This window comes from Canis aureus, chromosome 37 (assembly GCF_053574225.1).
Source record: "Canis aureus isolate CA01 chromosome 37, VMU_Caureus_v.1.0, whole genome shotgun sequence".
NCBI lineage: Eukaryota > Metazoa > Chordata > Mammalia > Carnivora > Canidae > Canis > Canis aureus.
Window position 1 is genome coordinate 23094740 of NC_135647.1, and position 20516 is coordinate 23115255.

General features: G+C 56.3%; 1 protein-coding gene across 3 annotated transcripts in view; it reads left to right on the forward strand.

Annotated features, from left to right (window-relative positions):
• SLC22A23 (solute carrier family 22 member 23) overlaps positions 1-20516 on the forward strand; it is a 164179-nt gene that overhangs the window by 130543 nt on the left and 13120 nt on the right. For all 3 annotated transcript variants that reach the window (XM_077886117.1, XM_077886118.1, XM_077886119.1), the window contains exons 5-7: positions 8275-8402; positions 17088-17190; positions 18971-19203. In XM_077886117.1, coding sequence (XP_077742243.1) covers positions 8275-8402; positions 17088-17190; positions 18971-19203 — 464 coding nt within the window. The remainder of the gene's footprint in view (positions 1-8274; positions 8403-17087; positions 17191-18970; positions 19204-20516) is intronic.

Genomic DNA, 20516 nt, shown 5'->3' on the forward strand with positions numbered 1-20516 from the left:
AAAGTACTTTATATTCTATAAAGAAATTTGCAAAGAGTTCATTTGCCTCAGGAAAACTTTGGGGCCTAACTATCCCAAAAGCCAATTTTTATTTGATCCTATGATACTCATCCTTTCCCCCTAAATTACTAAGTTTAGCCCAAACCATGAATTTGAATTTTTGCTAAAAAAAAAAAAAAGACCTAATTTGTATTCATTTGCTCTCCCCTGAACTAAACCGCCGTACCTTTTTTTTATAGACATGCCAGACAGAACTAAAGTTTAACAAGAATGCAAGTGAAAGCTTATCTACGGGAACCAAGCCTATATTTTTGTAAGAGCTTTGGGCCAAAAACTTCAGACATCCTCCCAACTTGTATTTCATTCAATTCTAGGCGTTGATTTCATTTTTTTTTTAACTCTGAGACCCTTTTCAGCATTTCATAACATTGTAATACTTGGTAATACCCTGAAGTATCAACAGCTAGAACCAGAAAGACCCTTAGAGTAGCCAGAGATTTTTTTTTTCCCATATGCATATTCAGGGAAGCTTCACTTCTACAAAGACTTTCATGAGTCTGCTCTACCAACACCCCACCCCCCACCCCCGTGTCCTTCCCTCTACATTGGATGACCTCCTTAAGGAAGGCTCTTACCCTGTAAAAAGCGTCAATTAATTGACATGTTTTTCTCTGCTGGCAGGTTGATCCATGCCCCATATACATTTATTCCATGAATGATGTAATGGTGCATTGACAGCGTGAAGGCATATCTGTCCACACACAGATCACCCTAAAATTAATACTTCAGAAAAACAAATGAGGATGAAATGAATAGAGTATTATCTGTTAATCTTAACTTCCTTTCTGTTTTTTTCTTTATGAATAAATATTCTACGACAGTAATTTAAAGAGTACAGACATGCTTTTAATGTAGAGAATTGCCAAGTTGGCGTCTTATCAGAGCAGGTGTTAAATGAATTAGCAAGAAGACGGCCCAGATAGTATTGTCTGTGTCTAGTTCTCCAGTTGAGTAGAAGGAGTACTTGATTTTTATCTTTAAATGTCAAGGAAAAAATACTGACTTCATAGTATCATGAAAGGGTCACAGTATTGAGGGTTTTTTGTTTGTTTTTTGTTTGTTTTTTAGTATTGAGTTTTAATTCCTCATTCTACTAAGTGACTACCTAGGTTTTAGACCCCAAGGTGTGAAACGGATCCATGGATGGAAATGACATGGGCTTAAGACTTAGCCAAGTAACAGAAAAAGCAGGAATGAAGGCAAAGACGGGGAAGAGTATTAGAAGCAACACATTACTATCAAATCATAGAGTGTTGTGATCTGAAAAGCAGGTGGTGAATCAGGGAGCGCTGGAGAGGAGGAGCAGACAGTGTTCACCTTGTCTGAATGGCACCCAGACACACAGCTTTGAAGGACAACCATCAAGTGGTAGCAATTAGGAGAACGCGGAAGACTTATCAGCCCTGACGTGGTAACATCATTTACGTGATACCATTGGGAAAATGGTTCCATGTAAATAAGTTTTCCACATCACCCTTTAAGAGTCAACATTTTATTGTAGCTATTTGGTGGGCGTCTTTCTGAAATAGACTGTCCTGCTTTTTAAGCAATGCTATAAACAGAGTGTGACATGGAGAAAATTCTATGGTCTAGAGGTCTAGAGGAAGACCAAGGTCCAGGTGTGACTCTGCCGCTGGTACCCCCACCATGAGAGGCATGGGGGGGAGGGCAGCCCGTGTGCTTTCCCCTGTGATGCTGGCCTAAGTGCAAGTCAGACACCACTCTTGACTCTGAAGTTCATTTTTGTAACTTTGCCTTTTCTCGTGGGCGATTAGAGGACTTGCACTATGGTGCGAGGCGCGTGTGTTCTAGTAGTGTGAGCCTTCGTGATGTGTGAAGCCCTGTGCCACTGATGGAGGTTGGAACATCAGTGCTTCCCCACGTTGGCGGCTGGCCTGCTGTCCGCCCGAGCCGGTGTGCCCCCTCCGCTCCAAACAGCCTCTCCCCCGCTCCTGTTTGTCCTGGGGCCTTCAAACCTAGAACACGGCTGTCCGAGCGGGAACCTCGCTCTGCCTTCTGGAGGATGGCCTTTGAAAGCTCCATGGGATTGATGAGTCAGAGGCCCTTTTCACTTTATTGCGGGTTCTTGGCTTTTTGTAGAGTAATTGAAGCCACAGGGTAAGTGACCTCTATAGATTGGTGGTTTTATGATGCTCCAAGTGCATGCTGGGAAATGATGCTGCTCAGGTGGTTCTGAAGTTGGGTGAGCCTTGTGTCAGGTGTTCCCAGCTCACAAGTAGGAAGTTAGTGTGGGTTTTATCCAGGACCTCAAGAGAGAAGCCCCTGTGCACACATTTATGAGTCATGGTCTCTGGTCCACCAGTGGGCAGACATGCGCCAGTCTGGAAGGAAGGGAATTTTTGAGGGCGAAACTGGCATTTTGCGCTGAAAGTGGGGGCAGTGCCATGCAGCAAAAGAAGCACCAAGATATGTAAGAGTACAATGCCCAGAGCGGGATTGGAAGGATCGCCGCCACCAGGCAGGTGTTAGTCCCTAGAAGGAGGACGGGGGCCACGTAAGGACACCAGGATTGGGGCAAGGGGTCTGAGAGGGCTGGAATATTTTTGATTTTTTTAAAAAAGATTTTATTTATTTATTCATGAGAGACACAGAGAGAGAGACAGAGACACAGGCAGAGGGGGAAGCAGCCTCCATGGAGGGAGCCTGATGTGGGATTCGATCCTGGGTCTCCAGGATCAAGGCCTGGGCTGAAGGCAGTGCTAAACTGCTGAGCCACCCGGGCTGCCCTATTTTGATTTTTTTTAAAGATTTTATTTATTTACTTGAGAGAGAGAGAGAGCAGGGAGGGGCAGAGGAAGAGAGAGAAAGAATCTGAAGCAGACTCCACACTGAGCACAGAGCCTGACATGGGGCTCCGTCCCACGACTGCGGGATCACGACCTGAGCTGAAACCAAGAGTCGGATGCTTAAAGGCCTGAGCTACCCAGGCGCCCTTATTTTAATTTTTAAGTAGAGACTGGATTTATCTGTGATTTGCTAATGAAAAATTAATTTCATGGCTGCTTCGGCCCGGTGTCCCCGGACGTAGCTCGGTGCAGGTGGTGGCTCGCCTCTGAGGGCTGCCGGGAGGCCATTGAGGAGCCAGACAGGACACCGCCCGCCCCACAGATGCCCCCTGCGCCATCCGCGTGCAGCTCCACCCTCTCCTGCCCCAAATTCTGAGGTGTCCAGCCCGCATCACGCCCTCAGCTACTCCGCATCAGAGTCAGTACTCCTGCAGGGAAGTGTCTGCACTGAGGAGGAGCGGAGCCTGAAGACGCAGGTGCTCATGAACAGTAGGTCTGGCTCTGCCTCCGGTGAGGTCAGGCCGCTTCCCGTCTCATTGCCAAGCAAGTCAAACAGTAAGGTTTTGGGATTTCAGAACCTTTTGGATTCTGGAATTATGACGACGGGATCATGGACCTTCTGACCATCCCCAGCGTAGCTTGGAGAAGGCCTCCGAACAACCCATTTGCGTTGGAGCAATAGGCACATCCAACCCGCGATCACGGGCGGAGGAGAGACGGGGCACCTGCCTGGCAGTGCTCCTCATCCACCCTTGCTGTGCTCCGTGCTCGCTCTCTGTGTGGGGGGTGGGACCAGAGCAGATGGAGCGCAGTTGTGCCCACATCCTTCTGGCAGAAGCCCTGGGGCTCATGGAGCCACCTGGCCTGAAAATCTCCGTAGTCACGGGTTCAAATCCAGCTCTGCCACTTACTAGCTGTGTCATCTGGGCCAGGTGCTCGTACTTTCTTTGCCTCAGTTTCCCCATCTGAAAAAGTAGGATAATAATAATACTGCCACATAATGAGCTTGAAAGAAGTAAATAGTTCCAGCTTTTGAGACTTGCTCCTGTGGGTTGAGGCGAGCCATTGGCTCCGTGGACACTCCCTTCTCCCGGAGCCACGGCCGCTTTCAGCAGCCCACTGCAGAGCGACCTCCCAGAGAAGCCACTGTGGCTCCTACGCCCGGGTCCCTGTCAAGGTCACCAGAAGTCCCCCTCAAGGTCACTTTGCTACCATCCGCACGGGAGGCTGCGCCAGGCAGACACGGCCTCCCGCTGCCCACCACGCTCTTTTATTTTCGCTGAAAATGATCGATTTCTCGGAGGTTCAGCTACGTTTCTCCTGCTTCCTGGGCTGTCGGCCGGCTTTTTAATTTGCATGGCGTTAGTATTCCATTCGGCACTTGCCGGAAGAGATTTCATTAAGCTCCCGTAACGGGGCCCCACTGCACAGTATCCAAACTAGAAAGCCGCCTCTGGGCGTTCTCATAGTCCAGCGAGTTCTTACGACTTTGCAGTAAATTTAAGGATGTGGTGGGCATCCTAGAACCCCAGCCTCTCCGTGCCTGCACCCTCTGGGCTCTTGGCGCCCTGGAACACCTGGGGAAGCCGCGCTGGAGCAGCGCCTCCCGAGCCCCGTCACCTGCGCGCCATCTGGGCATGCGGGGGCTCCTTTGCCACTTCCACCCAAGTGAAGGAGGTCGGCTCCTGAATCACCGCCTGGGTGCAGATCAATCTGTGCCCCTCACCAGCTCTGGAGTCTAGGCGGTGAACTCGAACCTTCTGTGCCTGACCGTTCTCATCTGTGAAAGGAGGGTAATGTTGCTGTTGCTGCCCCATCACAAGCTTGAAAGCGTTCAGTATGTGGGAACCGTGCGGAAGAGTGCCCGCTGGTTGTAAGTCCAGTCCTAGGGCAGGCGGTTGGCGCTGCCGTTGGCCACAGAAGCGGGGTTGGGTGGCTAAGGGGACTCGGCCCTGCTCTCATGTCCCCATCTTCTGAGAGGCACCGTTTCTTCATTTCCTTTCCTTCTGGCCAGATGGCTGCCGCCCATGGGACACCGTGGCGCTCAGGCCTCCGCTGCCTGGGTCCTGCCCCTCTCCGCCTCCTCATCCTTCTCATCTGACACCCAGCGTTCCTGTTTTACGAGCTTGCAGCCCCCCTTGGCCCTGCACCTCTTCTCGGGATCCTGCCCCCACACACGGCCACAGCATGCTGCACCTGCTCGTCTCCCTGGGAGCCCAACGCAGTGCACCCTGCAAAGCCTTCCCCACACCCTGCTTCTGTAACTGCCCACCCTCATCCTCGGCCCCAGCTGTGCCCCATACACAGACTTCTGTCCGCACCACTTGTAAATCGTGTGTGTGTGTGTCTATGTGTGTTTACGTACTTTGTCTATCTACCTATTTATTTATAGAGTCCTCCTTCTATAGGACCCTTAGGTTGAGGCCAGAGATGTATCCGTTTGGGATGTATCAACACATATCAGAAAAAAATAACTTGGTGACTGAATGTTTGAGCTCCAAGAGAGGCCCACACCCACTTTTTTAAATTATTTATTTAAAAATAAATAAATAAAATTATTTATTCATGAGAGACACACACACAGAGAGGCAGAAGGAGACGCAGGCTCCACACAGGGAGCCCGATGCGGGACTCAATCCCGGGTCCCCAGGGTCACACCCTGGGCTGAAGGCAGATGCTCAACCGCTGAGCCACGCAGCTGCCCCCACATCCACTTCCTAAATCGGAAGACTATGCCATGCATTTGCAAATGGTGCTATCCTTGAAACCTCTTCTACAAGCTTCGCGATTCTCAAAGATTTTCTAGGAAGAAACTTGCTCACTGTCATTTCCCGTAAGGGCATTTATTTTTTTCTTATCAATTTTAGCTATTCAAAGTCGGTTGCCTTTAGGCATGATTTAGGGGTGATAAAAATGAGTGATAGAGGGTGACCGGGCAGTCAGGAGTAGCGCAGCATCCCTGAGACCCCTGAGTCCATGCGCCACCAGAGCGCACATGAGGCCTCCCCCCCCGCACCCCCCCCCCGGGACCCTGGCCTCTGCAGCTTTGCAAACTGGGAAGAGGAGCCTCTTCCCCTGAAGGGCCAGGGCTCTGTGGGTCCTGGTAAGAGGTGGGCATCTGCCCTCACTGGGGTTTAATGCCTCAACTGATGGAAATGTTGGCTCTTTATGCATAATCCAGGGCTTTCCGTGGAAGACAAGTGACATCAAATAGACATCGCTTTGTAGTGTCCTGCGGCTGTCACTCACCTCCCATTCAGGGATCAGAATTGCTGACAGTGAACATCTCACGAGGGTTCTCCCCACCTGTCGGCAAAGCCTTAGGGCAAACGGGAAGAGGGCCCCAGCGCCACTGGGTGGCTGCGTCCCTTGCTTGTTTACTTGCAGCCTCTGGGCCTGGGGATCCCGGCCTCCCCTCCCCGGGGAGGGCTGAGCTGTGCTCCTCCCCCTGCCTCCTCCTTCCCTCTGGGCCTTGTTCTTCCGCATCGTGTTCCTCTGTGCTCTTGATTTTCAAATTCCATTCCCTGCTGCAGAGTTTGTTTCATCAACATTTGATGTAAATTACTTTGAATTATTTTAAAAGGACTCGAAACTTTCTCATTTTGTTGTAGACCATATTCCACACTTCAGAGACCACCCGCAAAGCAACTTGTGATATCAGAGCAATCTGTGAGCTGGTTTTCTGAGATGCCTTATATTTTGTTGTGGCGGTGGTGGTTTTTAAAGATTTATTTATTGATTTGTGAGACACAGAGAGAGAGAGGCAGAGACTCAGGCAGCAGGAGAAGCAGGCTCCCTGCGGGGAGCCCGGTGTGGGACTCGATCCCGGGACCCCGGGATCATGCCCTGGGCCGAAGGCAGATGCTCAACTGCTGAGCCACCAGGTGCCCCTGAGATGCCTTGTACCACGATTCTCCCGAAGCGGCTGAGCAGATTGCAGCAGGTGCACACGTGCACGGCGAGGATGGCAGCAAGGGCCTGCACCCCCACCTTGCCGAGCCGCACCCTGCAGTCCAAGCAGCTCCGGGTCCGGGATTCGAGGAGGCCCCACTTCGTCCCTGTGCCCGGCGCCAAGCGCCAGGGCAGGTGGTGGGCCGCCGTCCGGGACACCTGGAGACCGGGAGGCCTCAGGCTGTCCATCCAGCCTCCCCAGCGTTGCTTCCAGAAGCACCTGCGATCCACGCAGCCCCCCGCCCCTGAGGAAGGGCTCTACCCAAACCAGGAGCCGAGATCTATACTCGGAGGAGCCGCTTAGTGCTTCCCTGGGCGCTACGGCTTGACCAGACACATTGGAGAAAGTACAACACAGAAAACACGCTTGATTCAATGGGATCCGGTGCGAACAAATGGCAGCTTTGCCACCCGGCCGCTGGTTTGCTCCAGGGAGCGGCTCCTCCGAGCTCGTGTGGCCCGGGGAGCAGGTGCAGCCGTGACTTGGTAGCGACGGCAGCCCCGGGCGCCGTAGGACGAGCCGCGGCGGGAGCCGGAGCCCAGGCCCCATTTCCAGCTTTTGCTTTTTCTCTCTCTCCCGGGTAGAGATGCCGCGTGTTCCGCAGTCAAGTCCCGAGGGCACGCGGCCACACCTCTTCCTGCGCGTGACGTCGTGGCCGCGTGCCCTCGTGGCAGAGTCGAGGGCTTAACCGCGGGACCGCGTCGGCCCACAAAGCCTAGAATATCGCCTAATATTGTACAGAAAACGTGAGCCGACCCCCGTTCCAAACAGGCGCCCCGTTCTCTTTGATCGACGTGCAAATACTGTCGTAAAAGTAAACTTATAAAATGCATCGATAGTAAAACACTAGTGGGGTTTTTGGGTTTTTTTGGTTTTTGGGGACTCCTCACAAGGTCTCCGCCTAAAAACAAACAAGGAATCTGTTGCTGATGAAACCCGAAGCGCAGCACCACCGCAGCGAGATGCAAGCAGTCGTCTAGGGACGCCCGGTGGCAGCCTCCCAGTGTTCAAAACCTGAAAAGAACTGTCCGGGGGCTCACGTGGTGCATTTTCTTAGACGTAAAGCCGTTCCGTTCATATTTGGGTTTTGTGACAAAATACAACAAAGGCAGCCCTTCCACGAACCGTTTAAACCTGCTCTAGAAATCCATAGTTATTTTTGAAAAGTTTACACTGGTTTCTTGTTCTTGTCTGCCACACCTTAAAAATCCTATTCCTTACACCTGCTCAAACAAAAAAAAAAAAAGAAAGAAAGAAAAAAAAACGTAGATACCTTTCCCTGCCCACGGTGTCCGCTTCTCTGACTCGGCTCCTGAGAGTCCCGAGCATTCACGGCCACGGGTGCAGGTGGGTGGGAAGTGAGTGCCGCCCACCCCCCAGGGCGGAGGCTGCGTGCGGGATGCCCCCCTCCCCCAGAACTGAAGACCTTCACCGGTTCCCTTTGTCTCTTTGAAGGATATTCCCCGAATCCCTGCGGTGGCTGATGGCCACCCAGCAGTTTGAGTCTGCGAAGAAGCTGATCCTGCACTTCACGCAGAAGAACTGCATGAACCCGGAGAGTGACATCAAAGGTGTGATGCCCGGTGAGTACTGCTCAGGTCAGCCGGCAGCCCCACCCCGACCCGGAGGGGCTCCCCCCGACCTGGGCCCAGACTCCCCGCCGTCTTACCAAGCCGCCGTCTTCCCCGTGTCATTTCCCAACCTCGGTGGTGGGTCTGCAACTAGACTAGGAATGCAAGTGGATCGAAATCCTCTCCACCTCCGAGGTGTTGGCTTCTTTCCTGAGCGAGTCCAGTGCCCTGCGGCGTCCCCACAGGGCCTGTCCTGACCCAGAAGTGAGGTGTGAGCCCAATGCGCGCCCCGTCGTCCAGGAGTCCTTGGGAGGGATGCAACCCGAGCCTGGGACACAGCCTTGCCTGCCACCCAGGTGTATACACCTGCAGAGCCCCGGCGTGGGGTGGCGCTGGTCCACGCTGCCTCTCTCCCCGAGTATCACCTTCGTGGATGCCACTGTCTGTTTCTGACCTATTTGTTGGGCATCTGAAGTAGAGAAGCGAAGTCTTTTCATTTAGTAGTTCAGATCCATAGAATTTTTTTTTTAACATTTTCTTTATATCCAAGTTAGTTGACATGTAGTGTATTAGGTTCGGGGGTCAGATCTTTTTTTTTTTTTTAAGTTCTTTTTTTTTTTTTTTTAATTCATTCATGAGAGATGTAGAGAGAGGGGCAGAGACACAGGCAGAGGGAGAAGCAGGCTCCATGCAGGGAGCCTGACGTGGGACTCGATCCCGGGTCTCCAGGATCAGGCCCTGGGCTGAAGGCGGCGCTAAACCGCTGAGCCACCCGGGCGTCCCTCGGGAGTCAGATCTATAGAATTTGTGTGTATCAGGAGCATCACGACGCACTAGATCGCAGTTTTCAGGCTGGGGATCCATAAGTGCCACCAGGGAATTGTTAAAAGTCCATGTTCCTGGTTCCCTGCCTCGTACCCAGAGGTTCTGACCCAGCAGAAGAACTTCTGAGAAGTTGCATTTTTAAAAAGCACTGGAAGAGACTCTGGTGTACACGATGCACAGACCCTCTGAGAGTCCCAGCAAAACCGATGCCAAGCTCCGGCCCCTGCAACAACCTGCCGACCTGAAGCAGGTGGTACTGCCGTTATAGATTTCCCAGGAGAATAACCTGTAAGCTCTAATCCCCCTCCCCGTGATGTGAAATTCTGTCCAACGGGTACGTACTAAGTGCCCGCTGTGGACCAGGCACTGTTCTAGAACAGGGGGAACCAGGCAAAGCCTTGCCGTGTGGGTGGAGCGTACAGGTGAGCAGGGGACGGCCTAGCGACAGTGCAAGGTGTGACGCATCAGGACGCTGGATGCTGTCGGAAAACTCCACGGGGCGGAGAGGCACAGGGTGTGATGAAGGGTCGCAGGTGTGTGGGGGAGCCTGGCTCCAAGGGAGCAGGGGAGCAGAGACCTAAGCGAGGTAGGAGAACGTTGGCTTCATGTCTCTTTTCACAATGAGGAAGGAACACGTGAGAAATTGGCGTCTCACTGGCCAGGAAGGGCTTCTGGAAGCATCTCCTCCGTGGTTCCTAGGCGGGCTTTTGGTTAGACTCCTGATTCAGACGTAGGGTTCCCAGTCAGTAGAAGTTCCCCAGATGCTGCTGCTTGAGCGGGATGACGTCCATGCCTTGGCCTGTCCCCTGACCTGGGAGGGGGGCTGCGTCCCTCTGTGGGGCTGCCTGGGTCGGCCTGGCGATCCAGCACAAGCAGCGGGGTTCCGGAAGCCTGCGGCCCTTGCTTTAGCGGCCTAGACAAGGACACGAGGAGCCAGGTCTGCTTCACACGGACGGGACGCAGGCCTGGTGCTTTGCCGAGGCTCGTCCGCGGCCCCTTCCTAGCCCGTGACGACGACGATAAACGGGATGACGTTCGCAGAGTGCTTGTCCGTCAGATTTCCGAATGGTTTGCGAGTACTGACGTCCGCTTAAGTGCTCCCCATGCCCGGCCTTAGAGTCCCTGGCGCGGTCCTGTGGGGAAGGTACGGGCCCCGACGGCAGATGAGGACGCCCAGGTGCAGAGGCCAAGCGTCACGCCGGAGGTCGCCCAGCCTCGCTCTGCTGCCTCCCAGGGGTGACCGCTCGCGGACGGGGACCCGTGTGACCGCGCACGACTGCCGCGCTGACTTGCCCTCAGGGCCACATCTGCTCGTTCAGGATGCCCGAGCCGTCTCCCCGAGTTCACTAGCAGCCCGCTGCCCTTGGGTCCCGCGGTATAATCTGCTTCTGGCGTCTCCCTGACGAAACCACCACATCCCATTTCTTTCTGGGTAAAATACTGTCTGGGAAAAGCTTGTTTTCTCGATCCTAATTATACTGATTCATTCTCCTCCCATTTTTAGAAAGCGGTGTTCAATCCTTTTTTTCCTTTCTTTGCTTATGAGTTTTGCCGCCGCCCCCGCAGGAGGCTGGGGGTGGGGAGGGGGCGACCCACGTTACCTCGGTGACCTCAGCTATCCCCCCCCCCATTCTTCCCTGCATGCCCCATACTCACCTGGCCATCCCCCACCCTGGTTCTTCCCTGCATGCCCCATACTCACCTGGCCATCCCCCACCCTGGTTCTTCCCTGCATGCCCCATACTCACCTGGCCATCCCCCACCCTGGTTCTTCCCTGCATGCCCCATACTCACCTGGCCATCCCCCCACCCCAATTCCTACCTGCGTACTCCACGCTCACCTGGCCAGCTTCTCAGGGGCCCGGTCACCCTCCAGTTAGGACAGTGGCTCACCTGTCACTGTGGCAGGCTGGTTGGTGTGGCTCCTTATTAGGCCCATCGCCCTGCCCTGCCCCGAGGCCTGGCGTGGCAGGCCGTGAGTGCAGAGCTGCGTCCTTCCGCATCCCAGCCCCAGGGGACACCTGCCGCAGAGCAGGCTTTCCCTGTTACCTGTTGAATGAGTGCATGAGGTGTCCGCAGGCCAGACGGGGGTTGGGCAGTGTCTCATGGGACCAGCGGGGTGGCTGGGGATGAGAATCTCGGGCCTGGAGGGGTCTGGGGGGCCGGGCGGGGCCCACACCCCGGCCGTTGCCTCCTCCCCTTGTGTTCGCACCAGGAAACCTGATGTTCCTACATCGTCCCGTCCTTTCCCCTGTGGGCGCCGTCTCGGGTGGATCTCTGAGCGTGCCAGTTTTCCCCTGCGGAGCCTCTAGCCGAGCGCGGGTAGATGTTGGGATGCGCTCGGAGCGGCGTTCCTATAACCACTGGGTCACAGGAGGTGTCGGGTCCGGGCGCCTCTCCTTGTCTCATCCTAATGCCCGGGACTCTCAGCACTGAGTGCAGGAGAACAGGCCTGCGGGCCCCACAGTGGCCGTGCCCTTGCGGCCCACCCGAGAGGACCCTGTGTCGGGGCCCCGGGCACGCCCTGCCTGAGCCGTGGTGCGCTGGGCAGTCACCGGGCAGTGGCTGCAGGCGGGGGTGACACACTTCACCTGCGTTTGCTTCTTGCCAGAGCCTCAGTGAGGTCCGTCATCGCATCACCCCCACCCCCTGCTTGACACGTGGGGAAGCGGGGCCGCAGAGGCTAAGCGTTGGGGGCCCCGTAGCCCACGGCCCACGGACCCCGTGTGGCAGCAGCGAGCCCCGCGCAGGGGCAGGTGTCCTCTGTCCTCCCGCGTCAGGCCGTCCCTGCAGCGTGCCCTCGGAGACTGGCCCCCGGACAGTGGGCAAGTCCCGGCTTCAGGCCCAGGTGGGCCTTCCCCGGCCCTTCGCGGCGTCGGGCCTCGGTTCTGCGCCCTCCTGGCCGCTCTGGCTCGTCTGTCTTGTCGGTTCAGAGTGAGGTGCGGAGCTGAGGGTCCCCGGGGCCAGGTCCCCTGCCCAGAGTCCCAGCATAGCAAGCAAGGAGCCTGCAGCTGGCCCCCGCTAGCGCCCCGCCCTCAGCACCCTAGGGGACACCTCCTCCTCCTCCAGGCCGGGACCTGGGCAGCCACGTGCCCCGAGGGGGAGTCACGGGGTCAGCGTGCCGGCCACTTGTCCCACCCGTGGGTAGATGTTGGGAGTGGGCTCTGCGGGGGACCTCGCGGAGATCCCCGCAGCCTTCCCACCCGCTTGCTTCTGAAGCGCTTGTTCAAATGGCCACGTGCCATCCTGCCCAGCCCTTACCTGAGGCCTGAGGGGCGCGTGGAACACGCGGCAGGTGCTTCCTCCGCTTCCGGCCCTCGGAGCCTCTGCCCAGAGCTTTTATTTTATTTTATTTTTTTAAGATTGACTGATTGATTGATTTATGAGAGAGAGAGGCAGAGACACAGGCAGAGGGAGAAGCAGGCTCCCTGCGGGGAGCCCGATGTGAGACTCGATCCCGGGACCCCAGGATCATGCCCTGGGGCCGGCGCTAAACCGCTGAACCACCCAGGGATCCCCTGCCCGGAGCTTTTATGCACATGTTTTACAGTGGCTCCCAGTAGGGGTGGCTGCTGCTGCTCCTCCTGCTGCCGCCGCTGCTCCTCCTTCTGCTGCTGCTCCTCCTCCTGCTGCTGCTCCTCCTCCTGCTGCTGCTGCTGCTCCTCCTGCTGCTCCTCCTCCTGCTCCTTCTCCTCCTCCTCCTGCTCCTTCTCCTGCTGCTCCTTCTCCTGCTTTTCCTGCTCCTCCTCCTCTTCCTGCTGCTCCTCCTCCTGTTTCTCCTCCTCCTCCTGCTGCTCCTCCTCCTCCTCCTGTTCCTCTTCTTCCTACTGCTCGTCCTCTTCCTACTGTTCCTCCTCCTCCTCCTGCTGCTCCTTCTCTTCCTGGTCTTCCTCCTCCTGCTGCTGCTCCTCCTCCTGCTGCTCCTCCTCCTCCTGCTCCTCCTGCTGCTGCTGCTCCTCCTCCTGCTACTCTTCCTCCTGCTGCTCCTCCTCCTCCTGCTCCTCCTCCTCCTTCTGCTGCTCTTCCTGCTGCTCCTCCTACTACTACTCCTCCTCCTGCTTTTCCTGTTCCTCCTCTTCTTCCTGCTGCTCCTCCTCCTCCTGTTGCTGCTTCTCCTCCTCCTGCCACTGCTCCTCCTCCTCCTGCTGCCGCTGCTGCTCCTCCTGCTGCTCCTTCTCCTCCTGCTGCTCTTCCTGCTGCTGCTCCTCCTCCTCCTGCTCCTCCTCCTCCTGCTCCTCCTTCTCCTGTTCCTCCTCCTCCTCCTGCTACTCTTCCTCCTGCTGCTCCTTCTCCTCCTGCTCCTCCTCCTGCTTTTCCTGCTCCTCCTCCTCTTCCTGCTGCTCCTCCTCCTCTTCCTCCTCTTCCTCCTGCTCCTCCTCCTCCTGCTCTTCCTCCTCCTGCTCCTCCTCCTCCTGCTGCTCCTCTACCTGCTGTTCCTCCTCCTCCTGCTACTCTTCCTCCTGCTGATCCTTCTCCTCCTCCCGCTCCTCCTCCTGCTGCTGCTCCTCCTCCTGCTGCTGCTCTTCTTCCCACCTCCTTTCCCCTCATTTCTCTTTTTGTCTCTTTTTTCCCATTTCTATAACTGATGCTTTTCCAGTTTCACCAGGAATACGTTAGCAGTGTACGAGTATAAAAGCAAGGCCAGTTAATCCCCCCGTTACATCCAAACAAATGCAAGTTATCATCTGTATGTTTCCCCACAGGCGTGAGCCTTGAGTGCCCTGCCACCACCTTGTCCCCGTGCTGTCCTGGGGAAGCGTGCTTTGGCTCCTCACCTGGACCTCTTCGCCATGCAGAGGCCGTGCCGCCTGCTGTGTGTCTGCAGGGACACCCCTCCCTTCTGCAGCTGGTTGGGGAGGCCAGCGCAGTCTTGGCCAGCCAAAGCACTGGCTAGGAGGGCACCTGCTCGCTGAGGCCCACGTGGGGCTTCTTTGGCTTCCTTCCTTTGGGCCTCGTAGCAATGCTCCAAGAGAGGGGCACTGTCCCACTTAACAGCTGAGAAACTGAGGCACAGAGCAGCTTTCCCAAGGAAGCTCAATAAAAAGAATGATGACGGGTTCTGCTAGGTCTGTGGGACCCTTCGCGGCATCCCAAGTTAGGTTGTGACCTGACAAGGATCAGCGGAAATGCAGAGGAGAGGGGATAGGGCGGGGGGGGGGGGGGGGGCGGCTACAGGATGGAGCCGGCTGGCCAAAACTCAGGCAACCCGGCTTGGTTTTATTTTGAAATATTTCTAATGGCAGTAAATCCAGAGGGTGGGAGAGCTTGGGAGGAGGGACAGGGAGAGGAAATGCCTTTAACAGTCATTTCCTCGGTGCTCAGGCTCTGATCAGCTCACACGGCCCATCCGTACTGCCACACAGCCACGTGCAAGGACTTGAGGACGTCCCGGGTTTCCCTCTGATGACAAGAGACGTATTCGGTTCCCTTAGGGTGTCTCAAAAGCCGTCTGATGGTTCTTATAGCTCAGAGCTGGGAGATTTTTGTCCCAGAGAAATAGACCTAGTGCTGAGGACGGTTTGTATTGTTGTTAATAGGCTGGTGATGTGTGTAATAGAGACAACATATCAATAGCCCCAGACAGGTTAATTTAATTCTGTTTAGAATAATGCAGTTACCTCTGTAGACTACAGTCAGTTCCTTAGACCTTGGGCTCTACAGTTTCGTGTTATTTTAAAAAAAATCACTCAGGTCACAATTGCAAGTGCTGCAGCTTCTTTATAAACATCTGTTTCATATACAATAATATGTTAACAGGTAGGGTTTGGGCCACATTACAAAAAAAAATTAAACTTATATAAACATTCTAATAGTCATTTTCTTCCTGGATGATTTCCATGGTGAGTAAATGTGACTGCTATAGTTGATTCCTGATGAGTTTTATTTTATTTTTTTAAGATTTTATTAATTTATTTTAGAGAGAGCCAGAGAGAGCGTGAGCTGGGGTGGGGGGGAGGGGGAGAGGGAGAAGCAGGCTCCCCACTGAGGAAGGAGCTGGACATGGGGCTCCATCCCAGGACCCTGGGATCATGACCTGAGCCGAAGGCAGAGGCCTGACCAACTCAGCCACCCAGGTGTTCCCTCCTGATGAATTTTGTAACAATGAAGATACTCAGAATTGGATCCAGTAGTATCCATTAACCATAATATTTCCATGTTCTTTAAAAGGTTTTTTGTGTTTTGACCAAGGGAAAAGGATGTTTGTAAATCAAATTAGCTTATGGTTGCAGAGGGGAAAATAAAGGTTCAGAAGACCCTGGGAGTTGGGGGGAATCCGTGGATAGACAGCCGAAGTGCTAGCTGTTTGGATTTGTGCATAGACCTCAATTTTGCACCTAAATATGGGAAAGATGAAAATTCTGGAAATGCAGGTGGCATGGCATGCCTCAGACATTGGAAAGACCTCTCCTTCACCCTTCAATGCCCAAGCCGGGGACATTGATCCAAAAAAAAAAATTGTTTAAATAAGGAACTCCTAAACCCTCATGGTTAAGCAACATATTTTCCTTCAAACTATAACTAATAAGGTTTGTGACCCTCCTGCCATAGGTGGCAGGAAGGAGAGAGGAGAGGAGAGCTGAACTGGGGACGTCGGGGTGGGAACGGCCCTCGGAAATACCAGAGAGCATCTCGGTAGCACGGTCCGCTCAGTAGGTGGCCGCTCTGGAGTCCCTCCTGAGGAAATTCTCTTTCTTCCAAGCTCCGAAGCCTTTCTCAGTACCCTGGGCCTCCCCACCCATGCTGCTTGCTTTTGTTTGCTTGTTTGTTTTGTTTTGTTTTTTAATAAACTTATTTTGGAATAATTTTTGGTTTACATAAAAGTTGCAAAACTAATACATAATTTCCGAGGACCCTGCCCTGTGTCTCCCCCTTGTTAACATATGACCACAGGACCTTTGTCACAGTCGAGATGCTGCCACGGGTGCAGTACTGTTAACCGAACCCCGGCCTGCACCCGGATGTCACCAAGCTCTCCAGTAGTGACTGCCTGTCTCGGGACCCCATCCGGGATTGCGCCTAGTTGTCGCACCTCCCTCGCTTCCTCTGACCCGTGGCCTCATGTCTCGTGGGCTGGACGGCCCTGGGGAGCCCCGGCTGCCCACTCGATGGGTTAGGTCCTTTGCCTTTGGGAACGCGTGGGCAGAGTCGCTCCCCGGAGCCATGCTTGGCTGGAGGAGCAGGGAGGGACTGAGGAGGCTGAAGTGGGACATCGTGCCCCCAAAACGCACAGGGAGGCCCCGAAGGCTGGAGCGCTCCCTGTTGGGACCTCCCCATCCCTTGTGCCAGCTGCACCGGCAGCCTCCGGCGGATGCCTTCCCTGTGCCCGGCGGTCAGAGGCCCCTGTGCCCTGGAGGGCGACAGCACAAGGGCGCTGCGGCCGCAGAACTTGCTGCCCACGAACCCGAGGAGCGCAGGAGCAGGTGCTTCTCCCGCCCTGAGCCAGCGGCCCTGCAGCCGGATGGGACTCGCCCCGGGAGAAACCGCTGGCTCCTTCCACGGCCTGGGCCTGAGCCTGGTTAGCGCCTCCGTAACCCAGAGTGGCGTTTAGCTTTGTTCTCGCACAACGTGGAGCGAGTCCCTGCTGATGGCTTCTCTGTGGGTAACCTGCCTCACTGGTGAGAAAGGCTTCTCGGTGGCAGGGTGCCCTGGCACCTGCCCTGCCTCCCTTCAGGCCCCATGGGGACGTTTGAACTGCAAAGCTAGTGTCTCTGTGGACACGTTTCTATCCTGAGAGCCGGATTCTATCCTGAGGCTTAAAGAAAAAAGAAAAAAAAAAAAGCTCCCCTTGTCGTGATGCCCAGACTGGGGAGCGCATGTGAGGCCGCGTGTCCGGGGCCTTGCCGGGAGGTCACAGGCTCTCTTTTCCTGCAGAGCTGGAGAAGGAGCTTTCCCGGAGGCCCAAGAAGGTCTGCATCGTCAAAGTGGTGGGGACTCGGAACCTGTGGAAAAACATCGTGGTCCTGTGTGTGAACTCGTGAGTCACAAGAGGGCATAGAGGGCGGGAAGAGGCTAGAAAAGAGAGGGGGTAGAGGAGAGGCCCGTGGGGCCCGCCCCCTCCCACGGCCACACGGGGGCTGCTGGCCAGAGCTTCGCCCTTGGCCAAGGGGCCCTGGGTTAGGGCCCAGCACCCCGTTACCAAGGAGGTCCTTCTCATCTTCACTCATAGTCCTGCCCTCCCCCGACCGCACAGGTGACCTCCGCTCAGGGAAGGGGTGTGTTAACTCTCGTTCGGTGTTAGAGGCCCTGGGGGGAAGCTTACACCCCTCTGGGAAGGGCCTCAGGACTGCTGTCCTGGAAGGAGAGAGACCCAGGGCTCTGGCCCACCGTGCCCCACAGCTGCACCGAAGCAGCTCTCGATACTGGGGTCCTCTTTACGCCCTTGTCCTATACACGAGGACAGGGAGGCCCGAACCCTCAGGCCTCAGCCTCCCGACCCAGCGCTGGCCCCGGGCCCGGCCACCATGCCGCGGTCCAGGCTCAGATGCGAGCCAGGCTGATGGGACCATTAGAAATGGAATGACAAAAAAAAAAAAAAAAATGGAATGACTTTTCCAACGTTTACTTCTGGGGAAGAAAGAAACACAAACTGTGACATGGAAGAGATGCCAAGTTTCCATTTGAGTGCTGCTTGTTTGCGGGGAGGGAATCCATCCCTCTGACCTCCGTACCTGTGGCACTCGGACTTTCTGCCTAACGGAACACAGAGGGAGGAGATTTTCCTGAGAGCCCAGTAGGCTGAGAAGCAGGGACAGTCATTTGGGGTCCCCAGAGATGGACCGAATCTCGCCAGTTGCCGAGGATTTCCCGAGTGGAAATGAGTTCATTTGGCAAAGGGCAGCTTCCTCCTGCGGGGACAGGGGTGTCCTGCCATTGACCTTGACGCGTCCTCGTGCGGGTGACAGAAGCACTCTGATTTCCCCAGAGCAGGGAGGGGCGCGGAGGGGCGGGTAGAGAGAAGGAAATTTATAGCTGCGAATGAGCTCTCCGAGCACCGCCCTCGTGGTGCACGTGCACCTGCAGCCTCCCTCGGGGGCCCGGGTGCACTAGTGTCCCCAGTTCCCAGACTGGACATCTGTCTCCAGCCGTTGGGACACACGTTTCCCAGCAGGTTTCTGTGATCCTCTGGGGGAGGCAGGAAAGAGCCTGGCCCCAGGGCAAAGGGAGGGAAACTGTAGTAAGCTTTAGGAATTGAAACAAAGAGTCCAAGGCCAGATGACCTCACTTGGCCTGACGTCCTAGGCTTCCCCAGGGGCGTTCGTCAATAGCAGCAGGAATGCGGGAGGTAGGGAGTTCTCTGGAAGGACCCCCGTGTTTCCAGAATCCTGAGCATGGGAGGAAGAGGGAGAGGCCCAGGTAGGCAGCCTAAGTAACCGGTGCAGGCCGCTTAGCCTCCTGGAGCCTCCTGAAGCCCGTCTGTAAAATGGGTCTGACGGGAGCTCTTAGGGTGCGAACGTGGGATTAGGTGAGTCGATGCGTGGAGAGTGCTTTTAACAGCAGGCCTCCTGCTTCTAGGCTCCCACTCTTCTGCTAAGGCAGGAGGAGAGCAGAGCAAGCACCCAGGGGTGGGGGTGGGGGCGGGGGCACGCGCCCCTCGCTGCCCTGAGGTCTCCCTCCAGGCACTGCACCCACCCCGCAGGTTCGCGGCAAGGCCCCCTGTGATGGCTGAGCTGCCCGTGTGCATCCCGGGCACGGACCCCTCCTGCCTTTGCACCCCTGCCCACTGCCCGCCCCCCCCGGGTCCGTGTCTCCCACAGGCTGACCGGCTACGGGATTCACCACTGCTTTGCGAGGAGCATGATGGGCCACGAGGTGAAGGTGCCGCTCCTCGAGAACTTCTATGCCGACTACTACACGGTGGCCAGCATCGCCCTGGCGTCCTGCCTGGCCATGTGCGTCGTGGTCAGGTTCCTGGGGCGCAGGGGCGGGCTGCTGCTCTTCATGATCCTCACCGCCCTGGCCTCGCTCCTGCAGCTCGGCCTCCTCAACCGTGAGTGGGGCCCGGGGATTGGATGGGCCGCGGGGGGCAGGGGGGGCAGAGCCCAGGGGACGTGAGCTGGCCTTGCACCAAAGGCTGTTGGGGAAGAGCTGGGTGAGACTTTAGGGTACAGTTCCCTGTGACCTGCCCTGTTATCCCAAAAGCCACAGCCCGAGGAAGGTGCCCTGGGAAGCACGGGTTTTAACTGCAAGGTCCACGGGGGCTACCCTGGCCGGAAGGCGTCGTGCCTGCCCCCACCCCCCACCCCGTACCCCCCACCCGCACCCAGCGCTGGGGCCTTCCTGGCCACACCGTCATCCCCCGCACGTGAGGCCCCGGCCCCGCGGACGTGACCTCCCGGAGGGCCACACTGTTTCTTTGTGCTGCAATCACGTGACCAGAAGAACAAAGCGCCCTTTCATGGGAAATACGGGGAAACTTTGACACCCTTGTATTGGGACATTGCTCTCCAGCAGCTGTTCCCAAGTTCATCGGCTTGTCTTTGGGCCAAAGAGTTCCTCAGTGAATGTTAAAAATAATTCACGGACGAACTAGAGCATCCACGCGGCCCCTGCAGCTGTAAGACGCGGGCCTGGAGGGAGCGCCAGGCATCCCCCCACCCCCGCGCCCCTGCACCCAGAGAGGGACGTGTGAAAGCTCGGGGCCCCCCAGGACGGCTCGGCTCGGGGCCGCAGGACACAGGTGCCCCCGCCGCTCCCCTCCTCCACAAGGGGAGCCCCCGAGGGTAGGACTGGGGCTCTGGGCCGGCGCAGGTGCGGCGGGGGTCAGAGCGGCAGGGAAACGGAAAGCCCGCCGTCGTCAGGGGGGCAAGCGTCCGCGTCGGAGCAGAAGGAAAAGGGAAGAACTGGGAACCGCCTGGCCTCGTGGCGCCCGCCGAGCCGATTCCGGATTCCGGCCCGGCCACTGCTGAGCTGCCCCCCTCCCGTGCCTTCCGGGCCTTGGGGGGAGCGGCCTTGCATTCCGCTGTGACAGATCAGGGAACAGAGGAGGGGTGTCTGTCCCCAGGCCCTACCCTTCCAGGGAGCCTCGGGCGGACGTGCAGGGAGGCGGTGGTCCCTGGGGGTGTCACGGGGCCGCTCTGACCCCGGGCGCGTGGTGCACACGAGTGGCCGGGCACCCCCAGGCTCAGAGCCTGCAGACACGCCGCCGGCCGGGCTGCCCCCCCACCCCCGCAGCACGTGCTGCTCCCCCCAGCACAGACCTGCAGTGGCTCCCGAAGGATTTTATTCAGGAGGAAACTAACCCTTCAGCGTGAGGTCTAGAAGCGGTGCTGGGGCCTCCACTCTGCAGGGGTCCATGCTCTC